Source organism: Rhagoletis pomonella, unplaced genomic scaffold (assembly GCF_013731165.1).
Source record: "Rhagoletis pomonella isolate Grant_MI unplaced genomic scaffold, Rhpom_1.0 Rhpom_scaffold_00589, whole genome shotgun sequence".
In the NCBI taxonomy this organism is placed as follows: domain Eukaryota; kingdom Metazoa; phylum Arthropoda; class Insecta; order Diptera; family Tephritidae; genus Rhagoletis; species Rhagoletis pomonella.
In genome coordinates this window covers 30,204-45,763 of record NW_023459143.1, presented here as the reverse complement: position 1 = coordinate 45,763, position 15,560 = coordinate 30,204, and the positions used below count along the sequence as shown (strand labels likewise).

Here is a 15,560-nt window from a genome sequence, read left to right as displayed (position 1 = left end):
TTTTGTTGCCAAAAATGGAAGAACTGAACTTGGTTGACATGTGGTTTCAACAAGATGGCGCTACATGCCACACAGCTCGCGATTCTATGGCCATTTTGAGGGAAAACTTCGGAGAACAATTCATCTCAAGAAATGGACCGGTAAGTTGGCCACCAAGATCATGCGATTTGACGCCTTTAGACTATTTTTTGTGGGGCTACGTCAAGTCTAAAGTCTACAGAAATAAGCCAGCAACTATTCCAGCTTTGGAAGACAACATTTCCGAAGAAATTCGGGCTATTCCGGCCGAAATGCTCGAAAAAGTTGCCCAAAATTGGACTTTCCGAATGGACCACCTAAGACGCAGCCGCGGTCAACATTTAAATGAAATTATCTTCAAAAAGTAAATGTCATGGACCAATCTAACGTTTCAAATAAAGAACCGATGAGATTTTGCAAATTTTATGCGTTTTTTTTAAAAAAAAGTTATCAAGCTCTTAAAAAATCACCCGTTATAAGCGCATACACATAAGAGTACAACTGGGACTGCGGCAGTGACCAGCAGAACAACAAAATTTTACTGGAACGATGTTTGCGCTGATATACTTTCTGTCGCAATCTATTTGCTATTCGCCTTTAATTCTTTGTATTTTCTTTTTTTTCAAGAGCTCCCGAAGAAATCAATAATTAATGAACGAACGATCACGATTCACATGAGGAAAAGTCAAATCGAGCAGAAAGGCAAACACATATCACTGTAACATTTGATGATAAATTAGCAATAATATAATATATGTATGCTTTTTTCTTTGTATCTTCAATATAGGTACTTTGAGCATTTTAATTTCGTGCGACTGGCAGCATAACATACTGTCATAAAATTTCAAGCCCCAACTGGTGCAAGAAGGCTTTTAACACAGGTACTCTTTCTTATACATATGGATTTGTGAATGCGTAAGATTGGTTACAACACGGCAAGAAGAATATTTTCACATTTTTTCACAAGAGAAAATTCTGTTAATGGTTTTTCACACACTACTCTTCTCACCACCACAATTTTCTTTTTTCCTATAGCGAACGCATCCGTACGCACAGATTCACTAATCCGATTCGACCGTCCATTGCCTCTTGCATCGAAAAAATGACTGGTTCGCGCTGCTTGCCTGCTCGACGGCTGAACTGCCTCTCGTTGGCTGTCTTGTTCATTCGCTCGCACCGATAATACGAGCAACTGCAAGGAAATAGTACAAGTGACGCGTTGCCACCATACCGTTCCGGAGCGATAGCTGCTGTGAAACGATTGCCATTTACACATTTAGTATATTGTTGTTGCCCAACAGCCAACAAAGTCATGTAGCGTGTTCGGTGATGCGTGCGTCCACAAAGAGTCGACTGAGGAAAACGTCAACACCCAAGTCGATTTTAGAGGCAATGTTGTGCTGTTGCTTGTTGTGCACCAAGCAAATTCATAACGAGTTTTAGGAGGCGGCGGGTGGCGCAGTATAGTGGCCCAATTTGTGGTGGTGAGTTGATGGCGGTGATGTATCCGGCTGTAGTGAGCGAAATGAGTGCGTTGAGAACATTTTTTGCTCTCATGTGTGCTGACATACATACATACACATATGTATGTATATAGTGTTGTGGGGCAAGAAACAAAAGGCAAAGCAAGATAATGAGGCTTGAGCAAGCAAGACATGACTACGGGCACCCGAGGAAAACAAAAATGTACTATTGTACAAATTGGAACATATGAAAAGTCTCCGCGGATTTTGGGGTACATTTTTTAACACAATTTACAATTTCTTGAGCTTGAGCTCACTTCAACTGTACAAAAATTGAGTTTATTGCTATTGCTATCTCCGACCTTCTGCCCTTTTTCGGGTAGCTTCATAATTCCATCGGTGTAGGACTTCGGTGGTTTATGCTCTCGGCTCTTCGGTCGGCCAATTTTTTATCATCAAGAGATTTTTGCCGAGGCCATACTGTGGATGCATTAAAACTTCCCAATCAAGTTTCCTCAATTTGTTCCGAGTTAGTGTGGCCACTTGTGGTCGCTTTTTCTTAAACATTTGGCCCCGATGTAACAGCTCATTCCTATTGGACAATTCCCGTTTAGTCCCTTCAAACACTCAATATAACCTTATTTGCCGCCAATCCAGGCTTTGCAATCATTTGCGGAGGGTCATCAGTGTATGACCATGATCACTTGTGTTGCTTATTCTCGTATTCAATCCATGAGCGACGTGCATCTTTGACATCAAAATTTCCACAACGGAATTCCAGCATTCACTTCATTCACTTACAGCATTCTCATCGTACGCTTCGTATTTCTTCAAATATTTTACTCATTTTCAAATCGATATAATTTTTTGTTCGAGTGACGAATTACAAAAATGTCGTCACTAGAAATGTAGCCTGAAATGTCACCTTTTCAACTCACGTTAGCTTAATGCAATTTTGTTAGTGTTGCCATATTATGTATGGCCATCAAGTGATAAAAATCTGCAGATACTTTGCAAATGACCCAATATATCCATATGTATGTATGTATGTACATACATACGCACAAATGTAGCTGCACACGTTTGAGAATTTTCTCATTTCATTTACCAAGAATACATGTGCATACATAGTTACATGTTTACACGCGGGGACCGACCTTTCATTGCATTTTGTCTTGTTTTTATTTACTCTTACATTTGCCAATTTTTCTCCATTTTGCTGCACGCAAGCTTCATCTCCCATGTTTATTTAATGTTTTTGTTTTATTGTTGTTCTTGTTTGCTTTCATCTCTTGATACTTTTTCCAGAGCAGAGTGCTTCTGAAAGTGTGAAGGCAAAAATTTAGTGGCATCTTTTTGATTTTAACTGGAGACAGAGGGCTTGAACTGCAATATTTCTGAAATTCTGAATTCGAAATTTTTAAATAAATATGCGTTTGCTAAATATGATCTCGTACTACATTAAATTGGGATCTTGAATATATACATATACACGTTTTTAACCCTATTTTCAAAGTGCAACGAGATTGATGTTAAGGGGTTATATCTTGGCAGATCTTTCAAGCACCAATTTGCTGGTTCTGCATTTTCAGTTAAATTGCGGTTAGTCGTGGTACTTTGTTAGGTTTTCGGAAATAAAATTTTCGAGTCGTTTTCGGAATTTAATATCGACTTTCGGAAAAAAATCACTTTAGAAAGTCACTTTAAATGCAAGATGTATCTGTGCTCCAGAAATTACTCTCACAAATTCTTTGAGTTTGACCGCTTTTAAGTGAAAAGAAAATTACTAAAATTTTACAATCGCTAATTAACACCAACAGGGCAAACTCCTACCTGAGTAGGCTGAATGAGGATGTGCCTAATGAATGTCCGGCATGCGGAGAGACCCCACATGACTCGAAACATCTCTTCGCATGCCCGGCAAACCCGACATCCCTAACGACCTTGTCCTTATGGGCAAACCCCGCAGAAGCTGCACGCTTCCTAGGGTTGCCGTTAGTGGAACTTGACGACAACGACTGAGATACCAACCGATCTGGGCGGGGTTGTTGTAGCCGCTACAACAACAACAACCAACAGGGCAATTTCGGCAACTGTCTTTCAACAAGTCTTTCGTAAGGCTATTGTCAATTTTGGCAACTATATTGAAAGCTATTTTCTGTATTTCAAAAGACTTATTGAAAAAATATGTTAACGAGGAGCACTCTTGCGTTATTCTGTTTGTCTTGTAGCAATAAGTTTCCTAAAAAGTTAATTAAATAAAAAATATATATATTTTTTTCTTTTTAAGATAATAGAAACTAAAAATTAAAAAAGGATTAATTAAAAAGGAAAAAAAATGCATGTGCATGTATTTTATTTAAACAATAAAATCTAATAATTAGATGAAAATTAAATAAAAAAATAAAGATCCTAAAAATTAAAAAAGAAAAAAAAATTTTTTCTTGTTAAAGCAATGAAATTAAAAAAGCGAGAAAACAATTAAAAAAAGAAAAATAGTAAACCAAGTTTCTACAAAATAAATAAAATAACATTTTTTTTCTTTTTAAAACAAATGTATTAGAAAAAAAAGAAAAAAAAATAAATTTTTTTTCTTGTTAAATCAATAAAATCTTAAAATTAAAATTTGTTTCAATTAAAAAAGAAAAAATAACCTCGGATGCCTGTTTCTCAAACTTTATTCTAGGCATTTCAAAGCTATTTTAAAGTTATACAGACTCAATATTTTCAGAAAGACTTTTTTAAATAAATAATTTCATAATTTCACGCTTCCGTGCTTGAAAAAGCTTGTAATTATAAAACTGCTTTTGAAGATTCTTAGTTCAGTCTCTCGAAAGTCATTGAAGTAAAAACAAAAGACTTAAGAAACAAACCAGAATTCATATGCAGTTATCTTATAGCCGGTTTTGAGTTAATTGAAATTGTCTCTATTTGGTATGGTTAAAGGTGAATTAACCCTAAAAGCTCAAAAGTTATTGTACTCAAGAAAAAAAAATGCGGAAAGGTTTTGCAGAATTTATTTTGCCATTCCACTTGTCATTAACAGGTCTATTCGCAAGTTATCGATGATTTTGTAACCCAAAATTTGTATTAACAAAAACTAAAAATCTGACCTTTTTTACCGGCTATAAAATTTTTGCTATCATCGCAGAATGGACCCGTTGCCCGTCACAAGCCTCCCGAGGATTTTTTTAACAGCAAATTTTTAATTACCAAAAACCTTTAACACTTTTAATAGATACCTGGTCGCGATTTTTGGTACATTGGCAAAGATGTCAAGGTATTCAGCAATTCAGCAATGGATTTTCTCAGAAAACTGTTGAAGTATCACATATTAAAAAGGTGGTAACAATATTCCACGGTTGGAAGAATGCATAGAATTCGAAGAAGGTGCAAAAAAAGGAGCCAGAAATTATTGCAGCAGAGACCTGTAAAAACCAAATAACTCCTGTCAATCGCTGATGAAATATGAAAAAACGTACACAGTGCAAATTTGCGAGGTGAAAACATTTTGCGTGCATAATTTTTTTCGCGTTTGGGCTCATTTGACATCAGCCAAGTAAAAAACGCTCAAAACCCAAGATGCGTCACAGCAGAAGACATTATTCTCGCTGGCGAAAGTCAAAATTTCTGTCAAGTTGCTTCTTGTAAACAATAACAAAGCAATTGTGTACTTGCACCAGTTATTGTTGCTTTTGTGTGCTGAAATGCGCGGAGGTAAATGCATCATTCCATGCAGTCTAAGTAGTAAAATGGTGACGGTGATGGTAGTAGTGATGATCAAGAATGCAAAAAACTGTTCTGCGCACGTACGAAGAACTCTTCAGAAAGAAAATTTATTTTGCTTGTAAACCAGCTAAGTTATAAACGAATATGTGTATATACATATATACGTATATACAAACATATGACTAACTGTCTTTTAAGAGTAACCAAGTGTTGTAGATACATATGTATGTACATATAAAACTCATTCGCATTGCAGCTTTAATAATGTAAATGTAAATTATTGCAATAACACCCACAGCTTTGCTTGACATATGACACCATTTGACGCACCCACGAAGACCATACCATTGCTGTTGACGGTAGCACACAGACAGCAGTAAACTTTGCTGCAGTAAAACTACTTGTATAGACTAACTAAATATACAGATTTTCATACACATTTGTATAAGGATATATTAACAATGCAAACAACCCCAGCAGCATTTTTGCCACTACCCTACTTTAAAGCCGTAATACTGCAGGGTGTTTATGAACGAATTTTTGATTTTAATCAAAGGCAAAAGTCAATTACGTGCAAAAATGTATGTATGTTAGTATGAATTATTATAAAGAATGTACACGAAAAAAACTGGTCACAGTTAAAACGTTCTAAAACATAAATATATTAATGGAATTCAACGATATTTACATATATTTACATCTAAACTTAGTTTTATTGAAATTCGTTAAAAAAAGAGTTAATTCTCCTTGTAATAAGCAAACGATCGGAATTTTGACTTTATGTCCTTCATTAGCCATTGCACAGAAGTTTCAGTGATTTCCTTGGAAACCAGCTGCCATTTATTTTTGAATTGTTGTGCGTTTTTTACAGCTTTGTGGGTCTTAAGAAGTTTGGATTTCATAACGGCCCAGTAGGTTTCGATCGGCCGATGCTCTGGACAATTAGGTGGTTTCACCTCTTTTGCTACAAAATACACTTTGTTTCTATGTTACCATCCTAAAGCCATTTTTCCGTAATGACATATCGCGAGATCAGGCCAAAAAAGCACTGGATCTTTATGAAGCCGTATAAGAGGTAAAAGTCGCTTTTGCAGACACTCCTTAACATAAATTTCTTGGTTAATTGTACCAGTGCTTACAAAAGGATCACTTTTGAAGCCGCATTGGCAAATTGCCTGCCAAATGAGAAACTTTTTGGGAAATTTATCAAACTTTTTGTTTTTATATTTATCTGCAACATTGCCTCTTTTATTTGCAGTGTGAAAATCGCGGCCCCGGATTTGTTTAAAATCGGCTTTTACGTACGATTCGTCATCCATAACAATACAGCCAAATTTTTGTATGAGACTGTCGTACAATTTCCGAGCACGTTGTTTCGCCAACAAATTTTGCTTACCGTTGCGATTAGGTGCTGCATTCACTTTGTAAGAACGAAGTCCTGCTGTTTTGCATACTTTTTGTATATACGAAGACGACATGTTTAATTTTTTGCCGACATCTCTTACCGAAAGTCCAGGATTTTTCTTAAAAGCAGATAACACTTCATTTGCCTTAATTTCGCAAGCAAATCCTTTTTTTCTGCCACTACCAGGGTTCCTTTTTAAAGATAAACATTTATTGTATTTTTTAAGCACATAAGTAACGGTAGACTTTGGAAATTTTAGCTTTTTTGCGATGTCGTTATGGAACATGCTGGGATTTTCCAGCTTTTTGCGCAATATTAACTCGCGATCGATTTCTTTCTTGGTCCTCGTTTCTACACTGATTTTTGTTACTAAAAAGAAATGATGCAGTAAGGTGGAAAATGCTTCCAGCTTTTTAAGTGTCTACCGATTTTTATTTTAATGTTATGATTAACCGAGCTATGCTTGGTTATGGGCGACCAGTTTTTTTCGTGTACATTCTTTATGCACCAAAATGTGAAGACTATGAGGGTTTGGTTTTCTAGTTCAAGAACGAATTGCAGTCAAAGCAGCTTATTTCAAATCGAAACGAGGATATTGAACTTCGATATTTTTTAAAACGTTGGACTGTTGTTTTTTCCACAGTCTTAAATCGCAAGCATTCAATCAGACTTCTCTACTTTGCTCAAAGAGTAACCACATTTTAGTTCGAGTTGTTAAGCAAAGTAAAAAAGGTCCATGAAAGACGAATTCCCTACTTATTTAAAACGATTGGCAAATATCATTATGACTTTTTTAAACAAAATAAAAGAAGAGAAGACGACCATTTTTGTTTTATTAATGTTCTTCCAGTATATCGAAGGCTCATATTCAATATCGTCTATCTGCAACTTTAACAAAAACTACTTTGTGATGTTAGAACCCATCTGGGACTTACCTGTCATCACTGATGTTGATTCTGACTTTGCAATTGTATAGTAAATTCTTCTGTCAAGCGTTATACAAGGTCAGCATTAACATTACCGATAATAGTTAAATCTTAGGTGGATTTTTATATCAGGATCTCGTTTTTGTGAAAAGTGCAGATAGAGGGTATTGAATATAAGCCCTCGATATGTAAAGCCCAGCCCAGGTAAATTAATCCAGCCTTAACTTTTTCATATCAAATAACGTACATTAAACAAACTTTACCAAATTCTAAATTTAAAATATTCCCTTTTCATGCAAAATACGGATTTTAAAGTTGTAAATATTAAGCTCGTTTAATATAAACATATTTGCAATTGCAAAACATGCTTGGTACTAAAACCTTTATGACCCATTTGCATAAAAGAAAAGCTGTCGTATTTAACACACGCAAGCACGATATAAGAAGAAAAGTAAAAAAAAAAAAAAAAAAATGTCCTTTTAAATAAATATTTTGTTATTTTCTGCGTCATCCTGTTTAACGCTTTCTGTGGAAAGTAGGTGACGCGATAGCACATAAAAGGCAATGCGAGGTGTTGCTTTCGACGCGTTTGCCTGGCTGAACGGATTCTGCACATATGTACATATGTACATACATATATACATACATAAATATGTATACACATTTTAATGAATGCAGAAATTTTATAGGGAAAGGAATGACATTTTCGCTTTGGGGCGATATTTGCAACATCTAGACAAGCTGCTTTGCTTTAGTTTCAACTGTATAGTCAAGGAAAATTACTGAATGTAGGAAGGCTGTTATATATTATGTCACCTTAAATGCAAAAACAACGTAACACACATCGTCGCTGAAATGCAAAAAGGGCTTAGCTAATGAAAAATTCAAAATTCACTTTTTGATTGATATGATGCATTTCATCGCTTTATGAAAAAAAAAAAAATTATTTGTCACGACTTTTTACATTTCAATGACTATGTTTATTACGCCCATTTGCATTTTCGGCGACGATATGTATTTTTTTTTATAAAAGTCTAGCTTATTACATAACAAACACCATTTAAATCCACATTTCAAATTTTTACAAAAATTATCAGATTTTGGTATAATAAAGTGCACGTCTTAAGTGACTAGAAAATAACGTTGATTTTTGGAAATTTTTTGTTGACGGTGACACGCATTTTCTTCCATATATAAGGTATGAGTAAAAATGCCTAGTACCGCCAACAAAAAAAAAAAAAACATGAAACTTGCATTTTATTGCACTAAAATTTAATGAAAGGTTTATGAATTCGACTTAAAGTTGCCCTAAGGTCGTCACGTGTAAACCGCTCTTAATCAAGTTTATAATAAACGAGTTTATAATCAAGCAGTGCAAGTTTTTTTTTTAAACAAAATATCAATTTAGAATTTTTACAATTAGGCATTCCATAACGCCAAAAAATTACTCATCAGTTAAAAATTGAAAGAGCAAAGTGACAGTTCAATGCAAGAGAGACGTTCATTTTGTTCTGGAAAAATGTTTGCCAAAAAAAAATTCTATCTCACGTCAACATATGATTTCGTAAATAAACAAAGTTGAATTTTTGGAATTTTATGGTGTTTTAGTTTCTACAAAAAATTTTACCTTTTCATTTTTTTTATATGCTTTTTGACTGCCTGCTATGTGATTTTATGTTAACCGCTCACAAATTTTCACTTACAGAAATGTTTCGGCCGAACATTGGACGTCCATTTTCCTGTTTTTCTTTTCGACTTTTCAATAATGCCCGAAGAGGTCGCCTCAAATCGGCCTTGTTGAAATGGAATATGCCACTTATAAATTAATGTTTTTCTTGGACGAAATTTCACGCAGGCAGATGAAGTCTTTTACATACATTCACATGGGGCCATTCACGTGCGATACCAAAAGGGTTGCTTAAGCAGCTAAAAGGAAATTTTACCCGAGTTGAGCGTTGTTCTTTTGTCGCTTGTTTACCAAAAAAGTTCACCTATAGAAATCATTAAAGCCGGATTCAGAGCGCGCTAAACTAAATAGTCGCGGCGCTCCGTTTGCTCCGCCGAATTAAAGCATCATACCGTGATACATACCAAATTTTTAGAAAATTATTATTAAAACTCGCTATATTTGACGTTTGTGTATCTATCGATTTGAAATAGTTCACACAACAAAATACAAAACTATTCATAAGAATTTAAGTTTAACAACGCATCTTAATACATACTTACACATTGCAAACAAAACTAAAGGTTTTAAAACCCATTTTTATGGGAATCGATAGGGTGTTTTGTTTTTTTCAAATGAACAAGTTTTGTTATAAAATTTGAATTTTTTATTTTTGTTTTAAGACAGTTTTGTATACTTGTGTAAATATCTAAGGAAGTTTCAGATTCCAACACCAAGTACTTCCAAAATTATAACAATATTATGCCGATGAACACGGTTAGCGGAGAAAAATCTCCTTTTCATTAATTTCTATGGAAAAAGATGTGTTTGAGATGACTTAAAACAATATCAAAAATAATCATCATTGAGAAAATTATAAATAAATTCTCGTTTCGAATTTTCGCGTACTTCTTTATTCGTCTATATTTTATGTATGTACTTATGTAATTGTTAAAGAATCGAATTGTGGGGCGAGGTAAAAAATGTTTGACTAAAAATAATAGAAGCATTAACTTTTTTTTCCACCAAGTAGTTTGCCAACGACAGTTAGGACTGCGATACCAGAAGTAGCCAAATAGAGCGTACTAAAGGCAAAAATACCAAGAAGCCCACGTATTCACATATTTCTTGAGATTTATTTTCTGAATGCAATAAATCCACTTGCACATGTGCATTTATTTATATACATACATACATATTTCTTAACCATTAAAAATTTGTAAATATTGTACACATTTAGGATTCAAGGCACAAATGGCATGGCCGGAATATATCGCAACGCCTTCACGGTAGCACTATTCGGATTGGCAAGGTCCTTCATTATACCCTGTATGCGCGATACTACGTCGCTACGTTGCACATCACCGCGATCTATCATGCGCTTGAAAAGCGTATACAACTGGCGCTCCGCCGATGCACTAGACAATTCATGTAGATCCATCAACAGCTGCTCGGAGTAACCCTCGTATTTGCTGAGGTTAGCCGCCTTAGCATCTCGTTTCAATAAATCGTAAACAAGTAAGAACTCCACATACGGTTTGGTGGGCGGCACGCGCTTTTTCCCCGCCGTCGACGTACTCGACCAACGATCCAACGCATTGTCACTATCGAAAGTGGCGCGACCGTAATTGTCGTCGTAGAGGCGTAAGAAGTTGTCCAATGACTCAACGTCGTTGGTGAATTCATCGTGCTCTGTCTCCGTTTGTATGTCGCGTATCAGCGCCAGCGTTAACTTATCAAAACCCTCTGTATTGTCGCCAATCTCATCGAAAAGCTCATAGCCCATGCGCTGCTTCGGTAGCGGCTTGATAAGCGGCGATATTAACGGTGCGAAAAGTCCGGGTTTGTGCGACGGCGTTGGCGGCTCCACAGGCTTGGCCGTAGTGGTGGTTGTGGTGGGATGCCACCAAACGGGTGGTTGCCACCAACCAGACGCTGGAGTACTCACGTTTGTTGGTGGTTTAGTAGTGGACACCGGAGCACTGGAGGACGTTGAGAGCCATGATGATGGTCGAGGTGTAGACAACACGCTGACGTTAGGAACGTTAGGCGTTGGCGTTGGCGTAGGTGAGGCATTGAAGACACTAGTCAATTCGTCATCACTCACACTGAACGGTGGTTCGACGGTGGTGGTCGATAGTGGCTCATATTGCAGATAGTCGATGTAGTAGGCGAGCGCTTGCATGGAAGCAGGCAAATAACTGGTCAGCAAATTGGGAGCTGCGCATATGCATGGCACAACAAAGGCGTAGTAGGTGGCAAAAAGCAAGCACAGCGTTTCACTGCAATATAGCTTTTGCAAAACCATGCTCAACTCAATGTAGTTCAATAGAATATTTTTTTCGTTTAATTTCGATTATTTTTTGTCATCTTTATTGGAAACTGCAATGATTCCTGCAACTTAAGAACTTAATATAGGCGTAATTTGGGAAAAAATCAAATTTAAATACAGCGCGTCCGTAAAAGTCTTGTAGTCGAAAGCAGTTTAAGAAGTAGACTGAACGCTGATCTTGCCCATTTGACGCACAAACGCAGGTAAAATGCGCCATTGACGACCTCTTCTGAGACAACTACTTGTATTGAGGTGCGCGTTAATATACATTCATACACACACATATATTTATTTAGTAGTGTATTAATTTAGTGGCGGTTGGGTGCAGATGAGAAAGGCGAATTTTTGATAATTTTTTGTTATTTTTTTTTGTTTGTTTTCTGTGCTGTTTCTCTTAGAAAGTACACAAAGGCCACTACAATCAGCTTATTAACTGACCAAACCAGTTTTGTTGATTTTTAAAAGTTCATTCAAAGGTTGGCGTTGAAAAGGGTTCGGTTGGTTTCTTTACAGTTATGAAAAATTTGTCTGAAAACATTCAAAAGTATTTAACTTTTTTTCAATTACGATATTTACATACATAAAGTAAAATAAAAAGTTAATGGATATATTTAATTTTTCAATCACATTAAAATGAGCGAATAAAGGACCGACCATAAGAACGCAAGTATGATTGAATAAATAAATTTCAACTTCAACAAAATCGTATTACATACTATGTACATACTTTAAACGAGCAATTCTTGTGTATACATTAGGGTGGTCCCTAAAAGGCAGGAAGTAAATTATTACATAAAATTTCCTAATCCTTAACCCCTACATCGATGCTACTATAGTCAAAGCTCTCACATATAATAAATATTGGTCCCCATTGGAGACGGTTAAGGCGTGTCGCACAGGGGGCAAAAGTTCAGATTCCTCTATGGAGACTCAAAAAATTTAAATTATTATTTTTTTCATTTAAATACCTAAAATCCTGCCATAGTTGAATATGTCACATATAAATTTCTTCCCGATTGAAGTGATATCTTTGATTATGGTGGATTATCGATTTTTGGTATGAGAAGAAAAAAAATATTGGGGCGTATTCTTGTTTTCGTATGAATCGAAAATCATGACATTTTCCATTTTTTGCATTTTTGTAGGGTGCGTGCTAATTGATGTCACTGTGTGCGTGCGAACAAGTCCCCTGAGGGAAAGATTGGTCCAATTGCTCGAAAAATATAGTCGTAGGTATAGTAGTTTTGTAACTAGACCAACGATAGTCCAAACATTTAATATGAATATGACGCGCAGTCGCCCGCCGGGCAGACGCTGCCCAGCTGTGCTATAGAGGCATCTGTACTTTGCCGCCTGAGCGACATGACTTAACCGTGAGACTGAAAAGAATCGTCGTGGTTTGATTTTAATGACCACCCTAATATACGTACACTTGGAGTGCAATGTTACAGTGGGCCCGCTATACTCAATCCCGACTCGTTGTGTCCACGTTCGCGCACTCTGGGTGACGTGGGCAACCCATGTGCGAGATGCGGTAACCAATTTGAGTGGAGCCCTGGGGCGGTGTGGCCACTCCGACTTATTTGGTTTAATGGCTTACTGAGGTCTGTTCACCAGTAGGTGGGACTGCAAGCAGGCGTCTGTATTCGCTATATAAACGTGTATTTGGTTTAGAAAACCACCCCTCGCTGCAATGGGTTGTGCGCTGGGCTTGCGACCCTTATCGTAAAAACAAAGAAACGTGCTTCTATCCAACTACTGGATGTCATAGGAAAATACCCAGGCTAGACAACACCGCAGTTCAGGCAATGCGATGGACGGGGCATGAAAGCAAAAAATTTGCAGCATGTGAGATCCACTACAGCAGTCATGAGACGGCGCCCATACAAATATACCCTGTAGAAATGGCGAAACGCGCGATAATTGAGCGATACGCGGGAAAACGGAGGAAAGAGAAACGCCTTTTCAAGAGAAAGAAAAGAGAAGCAGCAGAAAGGCGTGAGTGCGAAGAGCTTGAGATAATAGCTGACAGGAATACGGCCTAAAAATTCTACCAGGCAGCAATCAAATGGTTTTAAGACCGCTGCCAGCTCCAGCGAGGATAAGATGGAAATCTGGATCCAGATGTCCAGAGTACACTTGAGATATGGAAGGAACACTCTCAACGCTTATGAATGGTGACACAGGCAACGCGTTTGAGGAAGGAGAACCCGAACCAATGTATAGGGACGAAGCTCTACTCGACCAAGACGAGGTGAGAGAAGCAATAAGGCGACTTAATAACAGCAAGGCGTACCAAGGTTCCGTCTACGATACTGTGTGACAGCCTGAAGCCCTTCATGAATAGGGCTGCCAGATGTCCCAGTTTTCCCGGCATGTCCCGGTTTAGAATTACATACTTATAAATACCGTGCCGTACAAAATTATTGGCTCGGAGACTCTTTCATCTGATCACAATTTCTAATCAGATCTTTTAGAAAAATATTGAAAATGTAGCTTTTGAGCCAATTAGTAAAGTGCAAGTCTGAAGTTACCAGAAAATTTCATTGATTTTTTGCAATTATTTATTTTCTGCATACAAAAAAAAATGTCGAACATAGTTCGTATGGAAGAAACTCTTAGTAAAAACAATACCAAAAATCAACTAGATTTGTATGGGCTGCAAAACTTCATTTTCAAAATTTTTATAAAAAAAGTCTGAATAGAAAGTTGCGAATTTGTATGCAAATTTTGTGCATTTTCCAGAGTTTTGCACAAAGTTTAGAAATTTTATTTTAATCTTTTCTGATGTATTTAGTATAAACTGTATTTTTATAAGGAACAAAAAAGGTACATGCATTGTGAAAAATTCTCTATGCTTTAGTTGTGATAAATTGTTTTGTTTTGCTGGTGTACGTTGTAATGATCTCATGATTTCATGTTTTTATGTTTTTATGTTTTTGTTTTTGTTTGTCAAAATAAAATTTTACTACATCCTTTCGTACGTAATTTTTGTCGGAACGAAAGGGAAGGGAGCGAGAGGCCTAAATTAATTTTAATCTCTTCAATAACTCTAATGCCTTCCCGTAGAGAAAAGCCATTGGTTTTAAATTTTTGTATCCAAACAGAAATGCAAGTGAAGTTACGGTTTAATAAAAACTAAATCTGTTTTTATGTTATTATTTGTAAACCTTTCTTTAGTTCGACAAAAAATAAACGCTCAAGACATTATCAAGAAAAATTTATTGAGCCAAACTTTCTTATGCACTACGAATTTCTTAAGAAACTTCTGCTATGGTTTGCTAAAGTTTGGTTGTGAAGAGTACAAGGCACCTTTGTTTTCAACAAAAATATATCGTCGGTGATACTTGAAAACGATGTAAGTCACTTATTACCTCTGGTGCTTTATTGATCTTCTATCTGTATTTGATCGTTTCTGGCAATAGTTAATTTTCATCAGCCAAAACAAAGTAGACCGTTTTGCGGTATCGCCGACGATATGCCCGGTTCCAATATTTAGGAAGGAAAACGTGAGACAACAGCACACATACGAAATAATAGCAATTTATTTCTTGTCCGTTTTCTTAAAAAGTCCGTACTTAGCTTTATACTACCCTATATTGGTAAACACTTAGGATATTAGCGCAAGGTTGCCCTTTAGTTTAGATTCTACAAAACTTAACTAAAAAAACTCAATATGGATATTTTCGATAAGGGTTGCCACGTTTTTTTTTTGGTAATATAAATTTGTATCTTATTAATTTCAACGAATATTTATATGTTTATAAGTACATACATACCTATTTATAAATTAAAGCCATCTTAATTACATTTGACCTCTTATTTGATTTTTAAAAACAGGGACCGAAATTAGCCATTAAATACCAAGATATATATCTTTAGATCCTTGCAAGATCATTATTTTTTATTTAAATTTTTTCGATAAAAAATAAACCTTAAATTTTCATTTTATTTTTTTTTTTGGTCAAATGTAATCGAAGTTTGTGATGTTTAATTTTATGATGAAAAATAATCGTTTTTT

At 36.1% G+C, this 15,560-nt stretch overlaps 1 protein-coding gene and 1 long non-coding RNA gene across 2 annotated transcripts; both read right to left on the bottom strand.

The window, feature by feature from the left end:
• Positions 1-633: 633 nt before the first annotated feature.
• LOC118751193 lies at positions 634-1,501 on the bottom strand. Its single transcript, XR_004994496.1, has 2 exons — positions 851-1,501; positions 634-734 (listed from the first exon to the last, which is right to left on the bottom strand). It is a non-coding gene; the product is annotated as an uncharacterized LOC118751193 (long non-coding RNA).
• An 8,427-nt stretch (positions 1,502-9,928) lies between these two features.
• LOC118751192 lies at positions 9,929-11,767 on the bottom strand. The gene has a single exon (XM_036485969.1). It carries the CDS (start codon positions 11,513-11,515, stop codon positions 10,451-10,453), a length of 1,065 nt encoding a protein of 354 aa, XP_036341862.1. The 5' UTR covers positions 11,516-11,767; the 3' UTR covers positions 9,929-10,450.
• Positions 11,768-15,560: the final 3,793 nt, after the last annotated feature.